Here is a 20,585-nt window from a genome sequence, read left to right on the forward strand (position 1 = left end):
TCTGAATCTGGGCTAGTGGGTTATAGGCACAGGGGGATGAAGGGTTTCCAAGTTGCAGACAGATGTAGTGTGTTTTGGGTAAGAATGAACCAGGCACTTTGGAGACATTCACACATCTTGTTCTTCCCCCAGGTCAGTAAGTGACTTCAGCATCTGTTTTCACCAAGAGTGGGGAGTTGGCTGTGTCCCTTTTAACACCTGCAACTGGACACATTAATTGTCATGAACCTGTGCAGTATAGTGTCTGCAGTATTTGTACACTTTTTGAAACATTAAAAGCTTCAAAAATTGCTACCTTGAGTTTTTATAATTGGAAAATACAAAGAATTTGTCAATTTATTCTTCCAACCCATCACTGCTGCATACCCATCAAGTTGGGTTAGGTTGAGGGGGAAAAAAAAGCAACCAAACAGCCCATGGTTACTCTTGAGGGGATGCAGAGAGCCATAACTCGGCTGTTGACAGGATAATGAGTGATCTGTTCACAAAGTCTACAAATTTGACATTTTGTGCAAGGGTAGCAAGAAGGTGCTCTTGTCACATTGTACCAAATGGATGTGGTCAGCGTTAAATGTACTGACCTCATCCATTTCAGAGTCGAGTCAGATTCTTCAGAGTCAAGATCAAGCAGTTGTTGATCAGAGAACATTTTATTGTTGACTAGCAACCTTGACTCATCACCTCCCGCCATGTAACATAGTGGTGTTAGGATGATGCTGTGGTGATGTTTTTCTTGACCAGGGATGTGTATAATGAAGCTAAATGCAGAGTAATTGCACAAAGGTGAACTACTTACTGGATTGCATGGGAATTTATTTGCTGTTTTCAGGGCAAAAGGGCATTAAATGCCAATGTATACCACACTTTCTGGGCATATTGTTATTTCCACTTCACAACTCTGTACCACTTTGAGCTAGACTATGTTGACCTAGCACATAAAAATCTAATAAAGATTGAAGTTTGATATTGCCACGTGACAAAATATGAAGTTTCAAGGAGTGTGAGAACTTGCTACTATTAAACAAAACATCAAGCCCTACATGTTAATGCCAATGCATGTTAGAACAGACATGGTCTGACGATCTGGAGGTCATTAAACAAATAAGGATCAAGTAAATTTAAATGTGCTTTAACTGCACTGAAGATGCACTCCAAATGATTGAGAGATTTAAATACAACAGTCTCTTTATAGAAAGCCTAAACAGATTTGCCTAGAACATTAGCAACATCATTATGAAGCTGCACGGAAAGACATGGTGACATCAGAGCAGCCGATTGCCGTTTCCACTCTCCTGAGACTCATTGACTGACTTGAAAGAAGTTGACTTGCCTTAAAAAGTGCAAAACAGGCAACCAAAGCAGCTGGTGGACATGAGCATCTCTGGGAATGGTTTGGCACCATGCCATCATTCCGCTACATTGTTTGTGGGAACAAATGAGCCAATTTCTACAAACTGACAAGTAAGCAAATTTCAGCCCTTCCCACTCAGATTCTTCAAAGTCGAGATCAAGCAGTTGGCATCAGTGAAGTCATTTAAAATGTCCTGCACGCAAATGAGTCCAAATAATTTGCACCATTCTTTCTCGACTTGCTCAGCCAGACTTTTTAAAGAGTGTTCCTGTCATGCTGAGTGAGCAAGCAGTTTTGAAAATTGACTGCTGAGAACTACTAAGAGCTGGACAACTTTTTTTATGTGCTAATAACCCTGTACACAGCAGGAGGAGAGAAGACAGGGGGAGCAGTGAAGTAGAAGTCTTCACAGGGTATCTTTTTTTTTTTTTTTTTTTTTTTCCCCCAGAGCATCAAGCCGTTTCTAAACTTCTACTTCTTCTACAGGGTTGAAGGCGATGCACCTTGAGGGTCAATCAGATTTTTCCCTTGGCCCCATAAAAACTTAGACAAAATTATATCCACAAATATTTGATTACTGCTTTTTACACACCACCAATCTAGTTTGATGCATACAAAATGATTTCCAAGTTCTGGAAGCGCAATGTAAAATACTTATATTTTAATCTGATTGGCCGGGAGAACAATCGCTCATGTTCTTTGGCAGCTGTGATTGAATGATGGATGGGCAGAGATACTTTGACCTGGTATTTTAGTTTGTGGTTTTGCAGAGATGGAAGATCACTATACGGCTTTATCCACTTAGCTTGTGGGCACTCTGTTGCTACAGCAGGGAGTAGATTTTTGGTGCACCAAAGCCCTACATTAAGGCACTGGATATAACTGGGCCCCTCTTTTTATCTCCAGCCCTTTAGCACTGGGATCACAGTTAAAAATGGAGATGGGGCATCAACACAAGGCCCAAAACTGCCAACTCCTGCACAGGCTTTGTCATGGTTCATCCCAGCCCAGATTTCTTCACAAGCTGGAAATATTAAACTGCAACAAAAAATGGCATTAAAGGCAAGCTAAATGCATGCAGTAGATTTTTCTTTCTATTTTCTGTTTAAAAATTGAAACTCCATGGCAAAACTTTGAATAATACAACATCTCATTTTGTATTATAATGAAAATAGGGTTATTCATAAGGAGGTTTTAATTAACCTCTTGAGTCAAAACTATGAATTGTTTGCCATTACAGCTTTAGGGATTTATTGATTATGATTGGTGACAAATGGACTATGGAGTTAATATTTTAATTGCTCTTATTACCAGTCGGCACAGCTAGTGTTACTAAAATGACGACCTCCGTAATTACAAGGTTATGTAAAAACCTCTGAGGGTGTCAACATTTCAATTTCCAATAGGTTCAATGATGGAGGTTATAGCTATAAAGGAATAAAATGGAGCAACTGAGATATGCTTCACCTTCCTGCTATCTGCTGAAACTCTTGGCTTTTGTCAGCCTGAATGAACAGCAGACATGTAAATCATGGTTGTGGTTTAAATGACATGTAACATCTGTGCATCTAGGTTTTATAAAGGACATTGTTGATATGAAAACCTTTTTGTTTTAGTAACATTTTTCTCACCATAGACCTTGGAGTCCTTTTAGTAGGCATGGCATCTGGATGGCATCATCATCTGGAAAACATTTTTTTCCTTTCCAGGTTGAAAATTGTCATAAGTTTGGGGTTGGGAGGCTGGGAGCATGGTGCAATATTGCAAGGATTGCTTTATTTCTCCTTGCAATACAAAATTCTCCACTATATAATTTCTTTATTATTTTTATAAATATTAGTGTAACATACTGTTTGCTTGCTTTGTGTTTTTCTTCAGGAGGGGACACCAGCAGCCAAGATGGAGGTGAAAACATCACTTCTAGACAACATGATTGGAGTTGGGGACATGGTCCTCCTGGAGCCCCTTACTGAAGACTCATTTCTGGAGAACTTGAAGAAACGCTTTGACCACAATGAGATCTATGTAAGTAGGCGTCTTGGTGTTTTGTTTTTTTGCTTTGTTTTTGGGAGGGTAATGTTAATTCTATCTTGGTTCATTAACAGTATGACTAAACTGGTCACACCCTGACTTCAGCCTTCCCTGGCAAAGATACAAAAAGACAACCTCAAAGAAAAATTACACATCCTTCTAATGTATTGTATGACGTTTCCCTTTTGCTGACCTTAAATAGCCATGGCTAAATAAGTACTCCAGATACACAGACCACATTTGCTGGCTTAGCAAATCTGTAGAATGGGAGGTAGGCCTTGGTAGCGACAAGTGGCTGGCATTTTATTTCTAGAAGGGGTCTAGCAATGTTATCTCAGCCTTTGGGACTTGTGTTTACTCCCTTATTTCTTTTTGCAGGTCGACTAGTCCAGAAATCAGCCTTTCTCTACGTTCTTTTGGCTTGAAAGGCTAAAACTCATTGTTTTTGTGACAATATTTATGAAAGCACATCCTGATGAATGGCTATAATCTTATTTCAGCTCACGAGGAGGTTTTGGAGTGGTGTGAGTCAGGTATTCTGACACTAAGGCGTCGTACATGGGTTTTGTTACCCTTGTGGCACCACAGCACCCTGGGAATCAGTCTTTCGTAAACATTCTTTTTAATACGGCCCTTTCTCAAGATATTCTCTTTAAAAAATTCAAATATACCTCAGTTGGTTTGTATATCAACATACATTAAGTGAAATTCTAAAAAAAAAGACATGGCAAAACTATAATGAAAGATGACTGCTGTTCAGAAAATGTTCAGCAGCCTATATTTACCCAATAAATCTGAAGTTTACAATGTTATTCTTTTTGAAAATTGATTTTTCCCTCCTGCGTCATCATTCCTTACAAATGGCCCCCGTCCTCCTCAAACTATCGTTTGAAAACATGACTATACAGGATAGGTTTACTTTAAACTAACTGTAATTGGTAATATAGCAACAATCTTTGCAGAAACTCAGAGACAGTCAACTTGTTTCACCAGTAGATTGTATCTGGCCAAAAGTAACATCTCTCAAAGTGCCAAGTTTTGAGAGGTGCAACAGGGGTGCAAAAAGTCACCTTTGTTGCAAGGTACTCTAGTTTCTTTTTAAATTATCAGGCGATGAAGTGAACTCTATTAGAGATTCAGTCAAAAAAATCCTAGATCTTAACACTACTTGGTGAAAATCTGATTAATGGACCACCAATTGGTATCAGTATCAGCCTAAAATTCCATGTGCTTGTTTCATTTTTTTTCTTGCTATTCTAAGGTTGCTTAGAAACAAAAGAATTCAATTATGTTAATAGCAAGTAGGAAAGTGTGACAAAGTAAATATAGAAACACTCTGCTCTTTGCATCCCCTTCCATTGCTCCTTTTTTAAGAAAAAAAAAATGCAAAGCTTCAAATAGTTTTTCTTTTTAAGTGTTAAAAGACAGAAAACTCCATCCTTGTTTCATGAATTGAACACAAAAAAAAGTTTGATCTGCTGTGTGGGTTGTAGTCAAAGTTATCTGTGTCATTCAGTGGAACTTGCTATAATGGGCCTCCCAAAGCTACAAGCACTGCACACTTTCTGTTTTTCTATCCTGTCCCTTCTGTTTCTGGTCAAGAAAGCCTCTCATTAACATGTCATACTTTTATTGACATTGCACAGAGCCTTTTCCTCTTGTATGCATCCTCCGCACTTTTACAGACCTCACACTGCCTCTGGTGTGCTGTTCAACAAGAGGCTGTGGGAGGTTGTGGTGTTGCCACAGGGAAGGCCATGCTCCACTCATGTCAGAGTGGCTTATGCAACAACCATTACCATGGAAAGCATAGAGAATATTTCAGGTTGATGTTTGAAAGTGTCATCAGAGCACGATTTTGTGTGTAGGAGGATGATGAAGATGATAGCTGGTTGCATTACCTTTCAGATGGAGCTGACAAGTGTTATTTGTTTTGTACCTGTTTGGATGTTACATAAAGATAGTGTGTTATATAAATTTAAACTAGAGAAAACATTGACTTAGGAATATCAAAAGCTGCCCACATGCTGGACATCATGAATTTAATTATGTTTTACTGCTTCTTAATGTTTGTGGGTGATAAGTGGGGCTTGAACATGAGTAACCTGAAGGTTATTGGCCCTAGGTAGTGTGTAGGAGAACTTGCAAAAGATACAGATTTTTGAATAAATATCTAGAGAGGTTTTAATAACTCTAAAAATCACATTTGGTCTTTAATTGCATATAAAAAAGCATGAGTAAAAATGGAAACAATTTTTATTTTTAAAATGCAAATTCAGACACAATCTGAGAGGCACTGATCAGAAAAAAAAGGTTTCGGGCCAATATTTGCTCTCGGGTTTAGCTACATCCTTTTCCAGATTTTACACACAACATAGCAGGGGTAAATCATTTCTCTACATTTCGGCATCCATGTTGAATACATGCAGAGGCGACATCATTTGTTGTTCAGTTGGATTCTGTTGAGTGAGACCCTCTTTTAAAACATCTATACCTACAATTTGAAACGAAGTGGTGTATGCTATTTAGATGCTGCTCCTCACATACTAGCTAAAGCCTGTAGCCAGCACCTCTCTCTGCCAAGTGGAGATTCCTCAAATTTTATGTTAAAGTGAAACATATCTTCAGTTTTACTGTAGGCATTTGCTGCATGCCTCAACAGCAGAATATGAACACTCGGCAGAAAAGGAGCAGACTCACTGCCTTCTCAATGTGTTTTGTTTTCCCAAATAGACCAGAAGCTCTTTTTTCAAAGCTGAAAATGTACCTTATACAGAAAAAGTAACTGTTTTTTTTTTATTTTTTTTATTTTGTTTTGTTTTTCTCTCTTCTAGACGTATATTGGCAGTGTGGTGATCTCCCTGAACCCTTACAGGTCCCTGCCCATCTACACGCCAGACAAAGTGGAGGAGTATCGCAACAGAAACTTCTATGAACTTAGTCCCCACATGTGAGTTGACTCTCTTATTTCTCTATAAAGTCACAAACTGTGGATAAGGTTGTACAACTGAGAGTTGAATTTGACAAGGATATTTAAGGATTTGGAGGTCTGACAATGACTAGGAGCTGTCATATTCTCAAGAAATGAAATGTATTGTGAAGTTTTGCTTGGATCGTCATTGTAACAAGCATGGTTGAGTTCTGGGGAATCTGGGATCAGAGGAACATAGCCTCCTATTTATGGAGTCACAAGGTGATTTTTGCTGGCCATTCTGAGCTATAGCATGCCATCTGTCCATTGGCAACATGAATTCAGAATTGTTGCTGGTCAGCCAAGACAAAACAAAGCCCAGCTTGTCAATTAGCTCATCATAGCTCTTAGGTGGCTGCAAAGGTCCTCAGAGACATTGGCTGGAAGAGCAAATATACCTTTGTACCAACACAGAATCTGACTCCAGAAATAACCAAGCTGTTTGGCTTTACTTTAGTGATTCACACTATATCAGTTCAGTTTAAAGCTTTCTTTTTGCTCATTTATACTGTTGGTGAGTTTTTCTCCTTTCACAGAGGTGGATTTAAAAAAAAAAAAAAAAAAAAAAATTCCAGCCCCGGTTTTCTTGAACCGTTCTCTATACATGCTTGAACCTTTGTGCGTACAAGTTGCTGTTGATTATTACAACTGCTGTGTGGGTTGTAGTCAAAGTTATCTGTGAAGTTGATTATTTTCACCAGTGGTACATTCTGTTGTACATTTCCAGAAGATGACTTGGATGTCAAGCAAAGGTAAATGGCAGAAAGCTTGACATTCTGTTAAAGATTATGTTCATTCATAAAAGCTGAACATGTCGTCTTTTAAAAAGTAAGGCATGAAAACTTTCTTCAAGCTTGAATGAAAACAGGTTAGTGCAATGAAATGCTTAGGAATATTGCTGTTATCTAGACTGACTAAAGGAGAATGGTGCATGTTGTTGTAGGAAAATGATCATTGCATGATCATTTATTTGTGAAGTGTCACTGTGACCCTGTCACAGCTGCTCTACCAATGCAGAACAGCTGGGCCCTGAAAAACTTTTTCAAAACTTTCATTTGTTTGCAGACTTGTGCCTCTTAAGAACACCACTCTTGCATGGACAGGACTGAAGTAATTCAAGTATTCATGTTTCAAGGTTAAAAGTTTTTAGAGTATAGAAACTTTATTGTTGACTTGGCATTTTGCTTTAGTTCAAAGCCTGAAAGCAGACCAATATTTTTATTTAAAGAGTTCCAATTGATTGACAGGGCAAGAATGGCAAAGTCAGAATTGTAAGTTTTCTATTGATTACGTGTGTCAAATCTAGGGTCATACATCTGTGCTTAAATGGAAATGGTGTCGACAGCAGCGGGAGTGTCCCTCAATTTCTGCATATGGATGGAATCAAAAATAATTTCAAACTTTTTTTTTTTTAGCCTTTTGATTAGTTTAGCATGTATATTTATTGTGGTGTTAAAATTTGACTTCACCAGGTACAGTACAATTGGACTGTAATGCAGTGGTCCCAACCCCGGGCCGTGGACCGGTATCGGTCCATGGACCAATTGGTACCAGGCAGCGCAAGAAGTAATTAAATATTTCAGTTTTATGTATTATTTGAGTCTGGATGATCTTTTATTTGGAAAATCTTTTAACTGGATTCTCTCGGTTACGTCTTGTGTGCCAACATTGAGCCCACAAGCAGCAAAATGAGTAAGAAACAGATCAGATGTCTTTGGAAAGTTTCTTTGCGAAGGAGAAAAGGCCCAGAGAAGAGGCATGAGACTGGATTTATCCCGGTAGGTGATTCCCACATTCCAAGCCCGCTCTGCATGACATGCGGTCTCTCATCTCTCCCAGATGGGACCATCTCATTGCAGGGACACAAGCTCAGGGCTCCCATTAGTCGTTATCCTGAGTTAAAATTTTCAAGAAAGTAAAATGTTTGTTTTTGTGGTGCATCTGTATCTTATTTTGAAGGGGTATGTAAACTTTACCATAGCGACCAGAGTCAGAGAGCATTTGGGAAGTGGTCGAGACGAGAGGAGTAGAGCTTGTGAGTTTTAGGTCTGGTTCACACGGCAGGATTTAAGGATTGTTGGCCGATTTTTTATTTATTTATTTTTTTTATTTTTTATTTTTCCAAACCTCTCTGACCACACATACGACACGAGCCGATAAAAGTACAACAGGTTCGATCGGTTCGTTTGTCCAGCCACACAACAGGAGCAGCACACCACATACGCACCGATTCCACTCACAAACATCCCTATTCCAGAAGAAAATCCAGTAAAATCCCCCAACATACCATACATAGAATAATCAAACACGGATGACGATGTAGAAGCAGTAGTGATAGTTTGTGGACTCATTTTAATAAACATAACTACATATAATAAATAAAAATTACCTTTACATATAGTAATAAACGTTTCTGCATATCACTTCCGATGTCCACCTCAGTTGCCATGTCAACTGTTTGGGATTCCCCTCCATTTTTACGTCACCGTGCTTTCTGATTGGCTACCTGTCGCGTTCAACAGGCTGCGTTCTCACTCCAGTCAGGGAAAACCCCACAGGTTGCTAAAATCCTGCCAGGATGATGTTGAATATGCCCGATTTTTAGATGGTGGTTGATCATTCTGTTGTACATTTTCAGATTTTAGATTGGGCATATTCAACACATTACCAAGTAACGCATCACACACTGCAGGACGTTGGAAAATTGTCGTAAAGGGAAAATCGGGGCAAAAAGAACAAATAAACAAAAAAAAAAAAAGGTTTTAGCGGGTACACCAACATGCAGAAGCATTATCTGATGGTTCCTCCCCTGCCCCACCTGGCCCCTCGGGCCGCAGCAAAATTGCCAAGTCTTGACCAGTCCGCGGTAATAAAAAGGTTGGGGACCACTGCTGTAATGTGCTGTGGCATTGTTGAAGTGTTTAAACATGCAATATAAACTGTCTGTACCCAATTTTGAACATTTATGCTGACCATTTGGTCTTGCTAAATCCATTAAGCAAATTGGCAGGAGGTAGTTGTGCAAGGGTTGGCTTTTCTTCAGTCAGCTGATTGAAAAAGCATCAATCTAACTTTGAGCACATTATGTAATTGACTTTCTATAAAGATCCCAGGATTCAGGTTTGGCCTTTTCAGTCATCCATAGATCAGCTAATGATCAATGTTGTTGTTTGACCCACGCTTTGATTTTGTTTTGTCACTCAATATTCAAATTGTTATACAAGTGAATTTCTATGGTCTTGACAGAGACTGAATTTAATTTGAATATATTTTACTTTGTTGTATTCAAAAGAGATTTGGTAGTGTTTCATAAATGCAAATGTAAGTTTTAGTCGCACAAGAATTCTGCAAGTCAGGGTAGAACTAATTCTAACTTTAAAAGATTTGTTCAGAATTGGCCTGACCGTACAATTCCTGCTACAATTTTATATTATGTTGTTTCTGCCAAGCATTGAGCTTTTAGTTGGCTTCTATGGCTGAAAAATCAACATGAGCATAAACATTAATAGACTTCTGCCACTGTCAATTCAGGCCAGTATTCAGTCAGTCCTGAAATTGTGCATAATTCTTCCAAACCAAATAAGCTAATGTTTTTTTTTTTGGGGGGGTTTTTTAAATATTGTTTTTTGCATGGCTGAGCTTCAACTGACTCAGGGACATATTACCACAGAGACTGGCCAATGCTGAAGTGGATCAGTGTTGCGTTTTAATTAAAACAACTGCAGGGGCTGCTGGGTCTAATCCTTATTTTTATGCCTTTGATATTCATTAAAAAGTTGTTACAGAATAAAATCAGAAGCTCCCGACATGTTTCTGCAGACAAGGTCAGTACCTCTAAGACAACCCCAAAGATTGTGGGCATGTACTGTATGTAAAGATTTGTTAGCTTTCATAGAAGCAGATGCGTGTTCAGGTGGTGGGCACCAGCTTCCTCTAAACGTAAGTTTGTAATTTCAAGAGATGACTGGATTCTTGTCATTTGTGTTTTTTGCTTTTTTGATCAAAAATTCAACACAGATGAGAAAAATGACTTGTTAAAATAAACCTGCAGGTTCTAACTTGAGGAAAACTAAGTCATTGGTTCAGGAAAGCTTAATTGGTGCATCTTTACCAAACCAAGTGTTTCTACATGTGCTCAATGGCCTAAGCCCTCTGGGGGGAAAAAAGCATACTGTATAAAATGCAGACGAGCAAGGCTTCTGATGAGTTTAAAATTTGTCTCAGTTGGATGGCACTTTTCAAAGCGACAAGGAAAGATTCCTTTCCTTGCTATTACCCTTGATGAAATTATACTGGATTCACAGCACTATTTGCAGCAGCTAGAACTGCAACAGAAAGTCAGATCAGACTTTTGTTTTTTTGTTTTTGTTTGTTTGGGGGCCTAAGTGTTTGTCAGTCTGATATGTGCCAAAGCTACAGTTGCATACTGTAATGTAAAAAAAGCAAAAGGAACATTTTACTTTAAAAACTGTAACTTGGGCTCATGTTTATCAGTTTGCTAGCCAGGACTGTGCCCGCTAAGTCATCCGGTTGTATAAAACTGAAATATTGTTGCTTTATCTGAAGACTTGAAGGCTGGAATTGACGGGTGGCTCCTGCTGAGGGAGAGAATAACCTTTGAAATGCCATACTGAGCAACTCAGAGAAACTGCATATTTGCATTCATTGACAATCTGAAACGTTTTGCTTTTGAAAATATTTGCCAATAAATCAGAAAGGTGAGGAAGTTCATACTTAAAGAAATGTTAAATGATTAAAAATGTTATCTGACAGCATTATTGGGTTTGATATTATCAGAAAAAATGAGATGCAAATTAATCTCTTCAAAAACAGTGATGCATTTTCATCCCTGAAAATAGAAGTGCAATAATAGTTTCATCCACTTCAGTGGTTATTTATCTACAAACAGCACTCTAATTTTCCTATTTTATACAGTGTTGATAAAAGCTGTAAAATGGAGAGTTGCCTATCTGCTCACTTGAAAATTGCACTCATTGAGTTATTTTTGCATTAGATTATTTTTATATTAAAAGACAAAATTTGGAGTTCAAAAATGACAGTATTTATGTGAATCAATAGCAGAGTAATGCATAAAGTACAAGTTTGAATGTACAAGCTAGATAATCATCCAATAACCTTGTAAAAGAAAGTTTGTTCTGCATATGTAATTATGGACTAATTATTTTACCAAATGAAAAGGACCCTAAAGCTTAATGCCAGAGTAAAGGTAACCTTCAAAGTAATCAACCATCTGCTGTTTCATGCATCAGACTTTGATGTGTAAATGTTGGAGCCAATTGAAATCTTGTGGATAATTGCACATAATAGTTGTGGCAGTTTACAGACCTTTACAATTGCAGGTTCTCAAACTTAAAACATTAATAGAAACCAGCCTATTTTTTAAGATGAGAGCATTTAATGCTGCTTTACAATGTTTCAATATGTTGCATGACTTCAAGGTAAAGTGATTTTGTGTGCAGCTGCTCTGGTATTGTGTTTCTTTGACAGAGTTTTGCACCCAGGCATTAGTTTCCGTTTGCATGCTAATTCATTGACCATGAATTAGCATGCAATTCATTGACTATCAGTAGTTCAAAGAAAAATCCAATTTTGAAGTAGAATTTGTTTTAATTTAAAGGAATATATTGAAACTTCTGTGTTTTTTGAATGTTTTCTACCATTTAGAAATGTAAAATTACAACAGTAGGCTATATTTCACTAAGTGAAAGAAATTGAGCTGTCTGTGTTGGCCTTTGTTTCCTCTTTTGACAAAAGAAATTAGATCTCAACTATTAAAGAAAACAGGCAAATATATTTCTGCATCCCTCACAATTTGTTCACCACTTTTTGTAATTTTAAGTTTTTCACCCCCTAAAATATTTCAGATTGCATCAAGAAGATGCTGTCCATCCAACAATCACAAACATATTTGCATGTAGTCCATAAATCCATGTAAAACCTTTTAAAGTTGTGGCCTTTTGAAACCATTTCTTTGTCAATTCTAATGAGCTGCATAACCACACCCATCTTCGCCTTTTTATACAATAGTCACAGCTTTGACCAGTTCAGCAGCAGATCCTCTGGCCAGATGTGCCACCACAATAATTAACTGGCAGGTGTTTTCCTCCTTTTCTAAATGCATTGGGTTCATTAGAGATGAACTAATCAGTGACCATCACAGATGGCTTTTAGTCATCTGTTGTACGTTGCTTGCCACCCAAAACAGGCACAGACTGAGAAGTGTGTGTCTGCGTGGATGTGTGTGGAGTTTGTTCTTGCTCCCAGGGGGGATCGTGTTATCCCAATGTTTAATGAGGTATTGAGACCCTGATTCTCTCCCCTGCTCAATACTTAGTGCCGCTAGAGCATTGGCCGTAGAGAGGCATCAGGAGGGGATAATGGAGCAAAGAGGCTCTTTTTGCAATGTATGTCAAGGCTTCCAGCTGTCAAGCAAGTGGATATGACAGATTATTTCAATAATTTCTCTGTGGGGGTTATGAGTATTTGGAGGTCAATATTGTATTTCTCAAATATCTCAGCTAATTTCACTTTCACCATTTGATAGTTAAAATGGCTGTCCTCAAAATGTTTTAAATGCAACAGTTTATTTTTAGGTAAGTGACAAGTGTCAATCAATTTTTGCTGCAATTTCATATTTTAGAATGCAACCTATAGCCTCCATCTGTAAGGCAACATGGATCAAAATTCAAATGGAGTAATTTCGTGGAGGAGCCTCATTTTGGATGGATTGTGTAGGACCAGGGTGGAGGTAATGACCACTAGCTGGAGAAAAAGTTATCTTTAAGAAAATTGTCTTTAAGTAGGTTTTTACCATTTTTTAAAATATTATTTTTTTCCCCTCTTTAGGTAAGTAATTTTTACGCGAAGAATATCCTCATTGCTATCAAAAGCGATACTGTACAGAGCCAATGGAAAAATATATTGTGCATGCAGATGGATTATAAAAATATTTTTTTTCACTAACATTTGCACTGGAAAAAGCCCTTACAGACAGTTTTATAGCACCATACTAACTGTCTAGTTATCTTTTGTCTAATCTCAGACATTGTATTTTGATGCAAGATGTTTAAGATGGTGCTGTATGCAATTGGAAGAATGGACTTTGGAATCATTTTCAGCATAACGACATTGATACAGTTCTGTTACTGTCAATTGTAAAACTCTAATCTATAAAGACTGATGTCTTTAAGTGTTATGAATTCCTTTTGTATTGGACTGTATCCTGCTTTGGATGCAGATTACGGCTGTTTGACCAATAGAAATTGTTGCTGTTGATCTGTGTAAAAGACTGTCTGAAAAGGGCTTAGAAAAGTTGCACAGAACCTGTATGTAGGTAGAATTGAGTAGGCACTTGTCGAAGTGGCATTTTGACTGAAGTGGGCAGATTCAGCCCTCTGCAGCATGTGTGTTGGCGTTGGTAGCTTTAAACTAGAGGGAGAGAGAGATGATGGAAAAGTGTTTGCTCATTTTTCTAACCCACCTTTGCAACCCAAGAAGAAAATGCAAAATGTACCTAATTGGCTTGTGCTATCATTTATAATCTAGTGATATTTGTTCATCTATACTGCACATGTTTATAGCTACGCCTTACCCACATGCATACAAACACATCCCTGGTTTCCTCTGGTTACCAAGCTGTGGTTGGTGTTAAATCTGACAAAGTAGTTGATTGATATGTTCCTCTGCAAAGTTGTGTAGTTGATGTGGTTTTCTGCCTTTTGGCAAAATTGCATGCAACTCATTCTGGCTAGATTTGTTGGAACAGTTTTAGCATAAGTAACTTGTGGCCCAATTTGTAGATTCCTTGATTGTCAGTTTGGATCAGGATCTTGCTGAACTGCATTAATGCAATTGATGTGTTGGGGTTGGTGGCTGTTGGAAAAAGTGTCGTCGGTCTGCTTTGGGTCTGTGTGCTTTACTTTGGTTCATTGTGAGAAGACTCCAGTCTTTTATTTATATAGAAGATTAATTATGAGTCTTTTATATAAATAAACAGCTCTGCCTTGTAGGTAGAGCTGTTTATCTAAAGACAATACACATGCTTCTCTATTATACACATTTTTAGATCTAATATTTACTAATTTAACCACAATTAAATCACTCACTATTTGGCAGTTGTAGCTTACACCCTAACTATATTAGTAGCGTAAAATAGAATTGTTATGCATTCCTCAAATATTTTTTTAGGATGGTACAGTTAACTTCTTTAACTTGAAACTGATTAAACATTGTCGGCCTTATCATTTATCGCTGTTTGGGGCTTTCTTTATACGGTTTTGTCCTCAACTCTCCAAGACCCATTGTAAACCCTTTCTATTCAGAATGGTAATGAGTACCGAGCTTTTTATCTTCATAAATTGCACAATCATAAAATGTGAGGCATACTAAAAGGCACCATTGAGAAGAGGCGCTCTCTAGAATGTCGTTCCACTATGAAACCTCATCTAACCTATATTTGGTGTTTACTCCCATTAATTAAAGAGCACATAACATGAATCTTACTTGTAGCTTGCTGTCATCTGTACTGTAAGTGTACTTTATTTACATTTAAAGCTGTGTACAAGTTTTGGTAAGTTGGACCAGTACTAGAGTCTGAGGAAGTGCAACCAACAGTTGGGTTAACATAACACATAGCAAAATATGCATGAATAGTTTTGGGATCATTTATCAGTATTTATTTATTTAAACAGTTTTAGGAACATGGTACCACCAGCCAAATTGAACCTTTCTGTTTCAGAGGGTCACATGGACACCCTCTGGCTGCTTTGAGTTCATGCTTATCGATTATGTGTTATAGTTGGCTTCAGTGCCTTTTGCTATGCAGCACTTGTGTGTCTCCCCATGATGCTATGCAGTATCCATGAAGAGAAGGATCACATTCAGCTATTCTCTGCTGTGAGCCATTTGCTACATCTACAGTGTAAATGTTTCCACTTCTTTTGTCCTTATTTAACTTTTATGCAACAGAATTTATCTCTTAAATGTTTCAGCCTAATGATTTTGTTCAGATTTTTAGCTAATGTCCCACATTGTCTAAATGATGCATGCCAATTATTGATTGGAGCAATAAATGTAGTATTATATAAAAATCCATTAAGTCAGTCTTTCTACACAGACAGCAAGCGTCAATTTGTGTGAAGCCTTGACCTGCCTCCACAGATTAAATTTTTTTGAAAGCAGATAATTTGTTTTTAAGAGCTATAGCCACCAGCATTAACAATGGTGACATTTTTCCTCACCCAGCAATGTAGCACCAATACTTGGTGCTACTTAAACTGACTCATCGGAGTAGAAAAATTAAATAAAATTTGAGCTTTCTTTCTGCTGTTTCATCTTCCATGTGGAGCAGTGTTGTCTGTGTGTTCTAGTAGGAGTTCTAAATGGTGTGGTAACTTGGCAGAAAAAATACATTGTTGGCTTTCTGACTAGCCTCAGTAAACTGGCTGATTCTAGCCATCAACCTATTACTTGATGCATCTGTTGTTTTAGTAAAAATAGAATGGTCTTATGTATCCATTGCAATTATAATTTCAATATTCTTGTGGAGTAAAAGAGGTACAATATAGCTTTTTAAATTCTGGAGCCCTAGATCTCATGCCTATTATTTTATCAAGCAGGCCTTTCTTTTAAACTTTGGTTTTGCCTATGAAATATAACCAATTAAATTGGCATAAATTTATGATGGAAAAGTATTTTATTTAATTTTTTTTCCTCCATGGGCTTTACTCGAGATCAGCTAATTTGATCTAAAAGGCTCTGATTTAAATAAAATCTTTATAAAAGAGGCTAATACTGTCCAAGTAATGCCACAACTTGCTTGATGAGGTTCAGAGACCTTGGCAGGGAGCTGTTGGAGGATGTTTTGCTACCTTGCACTGCATGCTTATTTCCTGCTTTTGAAGATCACACAGTTGGCGGTGTTGGTGGATTCCCTCTCGTGTGGAACACTAAATTGGTGTGCACCAACATAAAATTAAAGCTCTGAACCCCTTCAGTTTGATGGGAGGTCTTAGAAAGCCTCTGGTGAATATTAGATTGATCAGAGATCTCTAGCTGTGCAGCTTTTAATTTAGAGAGGATGAAGTTGTTTGCTCCTTGCACATGTCACTTTCTAATTCCTCTTGAATGTAAAGCTCTCATCTTTCAGCTCTTTTGTCATTTGGGCCCCTATAAGGTGATCTTCTGCTTAACAACTTCTTTGTAGCAAATCATTTTGCACAGATGGTCAACATCTGTCACAACCAAGATCCATTTTGTGTGTGTATGTGTGTGTGTGCACACATGCATCCATTAGCTTGCCTCCTTCAGGCCCCCCACCCCACTACTTCAGTAGGTTGGTCTTTAAGCTGTCTGGTGGCACCATATTTGTGTGTCTGTTTCTTATAACAGCCACCCCCCTCTTCCACCTGGTCATCAGCATCAGGAAGTTGCTTCCTTGGCTGTTCCTTCAAAGCCGGGCGGATTTCCTGAGGGCTCTGGAGAAACCGGGTCATGCTGAGATCAGAGGCCACCGTTTAGCCCCCGAATGTGTATGGCCAAAAACAGTCATATTTGCCAACAAATGATATGCTTTGAAAATAATGGTTGTGCAACATTTAGAAGTAAGTGGACTCTGTGTCTGTATGATAAAGTGCCTCTGAGAAAGACGTTAGTTTCTTTTTTTTTTTTTTTAAAGGGCTTGTCATCTTCAAGTAGTTGGGTGGGCATCAGACCAACCCATAGATTACCTCTTTAAAGCCATGATTTGTAGATGCTAATAAAGTGTGCTGCATCTGCCTTTCAGTCACTCCACCCTTCTTAAGATTCAGGTCACAAACGGCAGGCCCATCATCTTCTCCTGTTGCCCCACTTACTAGAGGCTGAAGGGGAAAAGAACTGACTAGACTATTTTCTGCTGCTTACCTCATGCCAGTGTGGCTTTGTGCTCACCCGCTGCCACGTGCAAGTCCAAATTACAGCCTGCAGGCAGATGTGAAGGGGAGGTGCCAAGCAGCATTTACAGTCCAAGGCCTTATCCCTGCCTAACCCCCACCTCCATGTATGCACACCCTTAGCTACGCGCAGTGATTTGGGAGACCTCTGGGATTTTGTGTACCATACTCACCGCTTCCTCAGTCTTTGATGGGGACCTTGGTGCTTCATCATTTTTGACTTCCATTTATAAGCCAGTTGCTGCTCAGGCTGCCTTTAGGGCCCTAATGATAACGTAATTCCAGACTATAAATAATTTTTGCTACTCTGGTTGTCTTCATGTGTCTATGACTACAGACGTTTTTGTCGTAAAAGTTTTCTCTTTAAGAATTTAAATTAAATGCAGTTGTAGGTGTGGCTTGTTTCTTCTGACCCCTATTCATATTGTGATTAGTGATGGCTATTCATAAATCCTTCGATAGTGTGTGTTGTAGAGAAGGACCTCCCCCCTCTTTTGACACCACTGGGCCTCATGGGGCAGCCCACCCCCTCCAAACTCCTGCTGTCTGGGGGTGCAATAATTGCATGATGGCTTGCTCATTGTCAGGATCAGGTCAGGCACAAGGAGTGTTTTCACAAAGCAGACATCTGCTGTGCTGTCCTTTTTTTGGCAGTGACGTAATGTCCAATTGCAAGTTTCGACCATACAAACTGGTGTTCTGACATAGAGGTGGAACAGGGGTTGGGTTGTGATCAGGAATTGTATGGGCGTGGATTAAATTAGGGTTTAGCTTGAATAAACAGAGAATGCAATTCAGTTGTACAACAGGTAACAAATGTTGAAATAATGCTTAAAGATGACCTATTTACACCAGTTAATTTTTAATGCCTAATTTTATGGTCCATTACTTAATACACATTTGCATAATCCAGCCAATATGGTACTTAGTTTTTGTTGTTTTCCTTTTTCTCTTTTTGTCAATCGGCCTACTCATTGTGCTGTACAATTGCTCAATTGCCCTGTTGAACTTTGTTGTAAATTGGCAATTGACAACATGATGCTCTTGCTGTACAACATCATGTTGGGAAGGTTAAAAAGTTTTATTTGCACAAAATCAAAAAATAAATGGAGAAATATGATCGAATATTTGCAGCATTTGTCATATTAATAAAAAACATGTATTATTCAATCACATATTTTATTTCTGTAGTGGAGAAATTCACGTGCAGTGGAAGCATTGAGACAGATTCACAGAAAAATAAAATGCATTTTATTATAAACTTGATCAGAATGATGTCAAGCTTTTATTTTTTTAATTTGCAGCAACAGAAATTTGAGGTTGGAATCTCAAACTTGAAAGTGTTTTTTTTTTTTTTTTTTTTTATAACTCCACTGTGGGTTTGTTGGGAAGTAGTAATGGCTGCTTATTTTCAAAAGCCACATATGAATACATATTTAATTTATTTAATGTCTGTATTTTTAGAGACTGTAGTTTCATTTTTTTCTGCCCAAAATATCAATTTTGCTGTTTTGCTGGATGAAGTTGCAGAACTTTGATAGTCAAACATTTTTAAGTTTTTTAAGTCTGGCTGCCTGCTTGCACCATCACTATTTAGTAACAAGTTTGGGAGATGTTGCTGTTTTTTTTTTTGTTTTTGTTTTTTTAGGCGGTGGGGGTTGTTTGTTCTACATCTTATACAGCTGGAGGAAACGCAGGTTGCTCTGATATTTTCTTATGCATTATGCAAAGTATTTTTTTTCCATATAGACAGAAAGTTGGAACTTTTGAAACTAACTTATGACAGCAAAAGTTTGATACGAAGTACTGTCCCATGCTTTTTCAGGGAGACTCTTGTATACCTTAAGTATTACAAACAAGGCTTGTGCTCTTTAGATTCTCAAATAAAAAAATAAAAAAACAAATGGTTGTAAAATGGTTTAGCTTCATTTTTACAAATAAAGATCACACAGCCAAACAATTCAAAGCAACTTCAGTCCCATTTCAGGCCTTTTGTCATAGTTAACTACTTTGTTGAGGAGATGTAAAATTTTTTTTTTCACTTTTGTTGGATTCAAGGCCACATCATTGTCGCATTGATGGTTTTTAATTTCTATTAGGACCATCTTCTTGGATTTTTGACAATTTTTGCAAAGGTAACAGACATTTCCTAGAACAGATTGACAGCTATAGGCAGCCCTGCAAACATCTTCTGTGCCTACTGTTTAATCAAAATATCTAGTCACCTAAAATGTAAGATTTTTAGTAGTAGAACTGAGCTTTATCTGACTCAACATAATGTGTGACAGTGCAGAACCCTTAGTTTAATTAGCCAGCTTGTGCTCTAACTTGGTATTGAGGTCTGGATTGTGTTCATCAGGCTGTTCATTGCTGGCACACTTTCTGGCAATGTTTCCAAGCAGCAATCAACCACTTTGCAAATCAAGGTTCATTGTTAGTTCAGCATGTAATTATATGCTAGAAGTTCTGGCCTCAGCAGCATAGACTGAACTAAACGTTTGCAAATGTATTCTGTCCTTGCTAATTTGTCTACACTATTATATTTTGAGTGTCATGTATATTTGAAATTTGGATTGTTCATGACCCATTTGCCATGTTTTTGAACCTACTGAGTAGGACCAGGCTACAAAATCATAAGCTTATATTTTTCATGCGTTGATGCCTTTTACAACTGCATGGATCAAGACACAACATGCGTTATTTATTTTGTAGATTGATAAGTAGTGCTACATGAAAATACCTTAGTGTTTGTACATGTCATAAATTCCTTCCTGCATTCATGTCTTGCAGATTTTGTACTTTATAAATATTTGATTAATGCCAATATTAAGACCTAGGAGATTACAAGTTCTCCAACCCTCGAGGCAAGCAAATAATTAGACACCTGGAATTTTTTTAAGCATTCCTTCAAAATTACCTTACATGTTACTTAGCTGGCAGTTACTGTGAAAATTATTCTTTGAATTGTGCGCTACCCATTTTTAGGACATGAAAAAGTAATACTGATGTCAAACAATAGTTTTAGGTAAAGCTTTTTTGCGCTGTGATTATGCCTTGAGCTCCTGTTAATTAGAGCCACAAACTGAATCTGTAACCGAGGGCATTCCTATCACAGACTAAATCACACCAGAAAGCGGTTTGACTTTGTGCCAAAAAGTGTGTATGCAACCCTTTTTGTAATACAGAAACTGGACTCCCATAAAAGGTGACGGCTAATGCCCCATATTCCCATAAAACTCCATCCAAACATAGATCTGAATTTAGCCTTCTCCAGATCTAC

General features: G+C 37.9%; 1 protein-coding gene across 7 annotated transcripts in view; it reads left to right on the forward strand.

Annotated features, from left to right (window-relative positions):
* myo1b (myosin IB) overlaps positions 1-20,585 on the forward strand; it is a 71,953-nt gene that overhangs the window by 9,757 nt on the left and 41,611 nt on the right. For all 7 annotated transcript variants that reach the window (XM_044132665.1, XM_044132668.1, XM_044132671.1 and 4 more), the window contains exons 2-3: positions 3,230-3,376; positions 6,217-6,332. In XM_044132665.1, the coding sequence (XP_043988600.1) occupies positions 3,251-3,376; positions 6,217-6,332 (242 nt within the window). In that variant the 5' untranslated portion in view covers positions 3,230-3,250. The remainder of the gene's footprint in view (positions 1-3,229; positions 3,377-6,216; positions 6,333-20,585) is intronic.

This window comes from Gambusia affinis, linkage group LG11 (genome assembly GCF_019740435.1).
Source record: "Gambusia affinis linkage group LG11, SWU_Gaff_1.0, whole genome shotgun sequence".
Lineage (NCBI taxonomy): Eukaryota > Metazoa > Chordata > Actinopteri > Cyprinodontiformes > Poeciliidae > Gambusia > Gambusia affinis.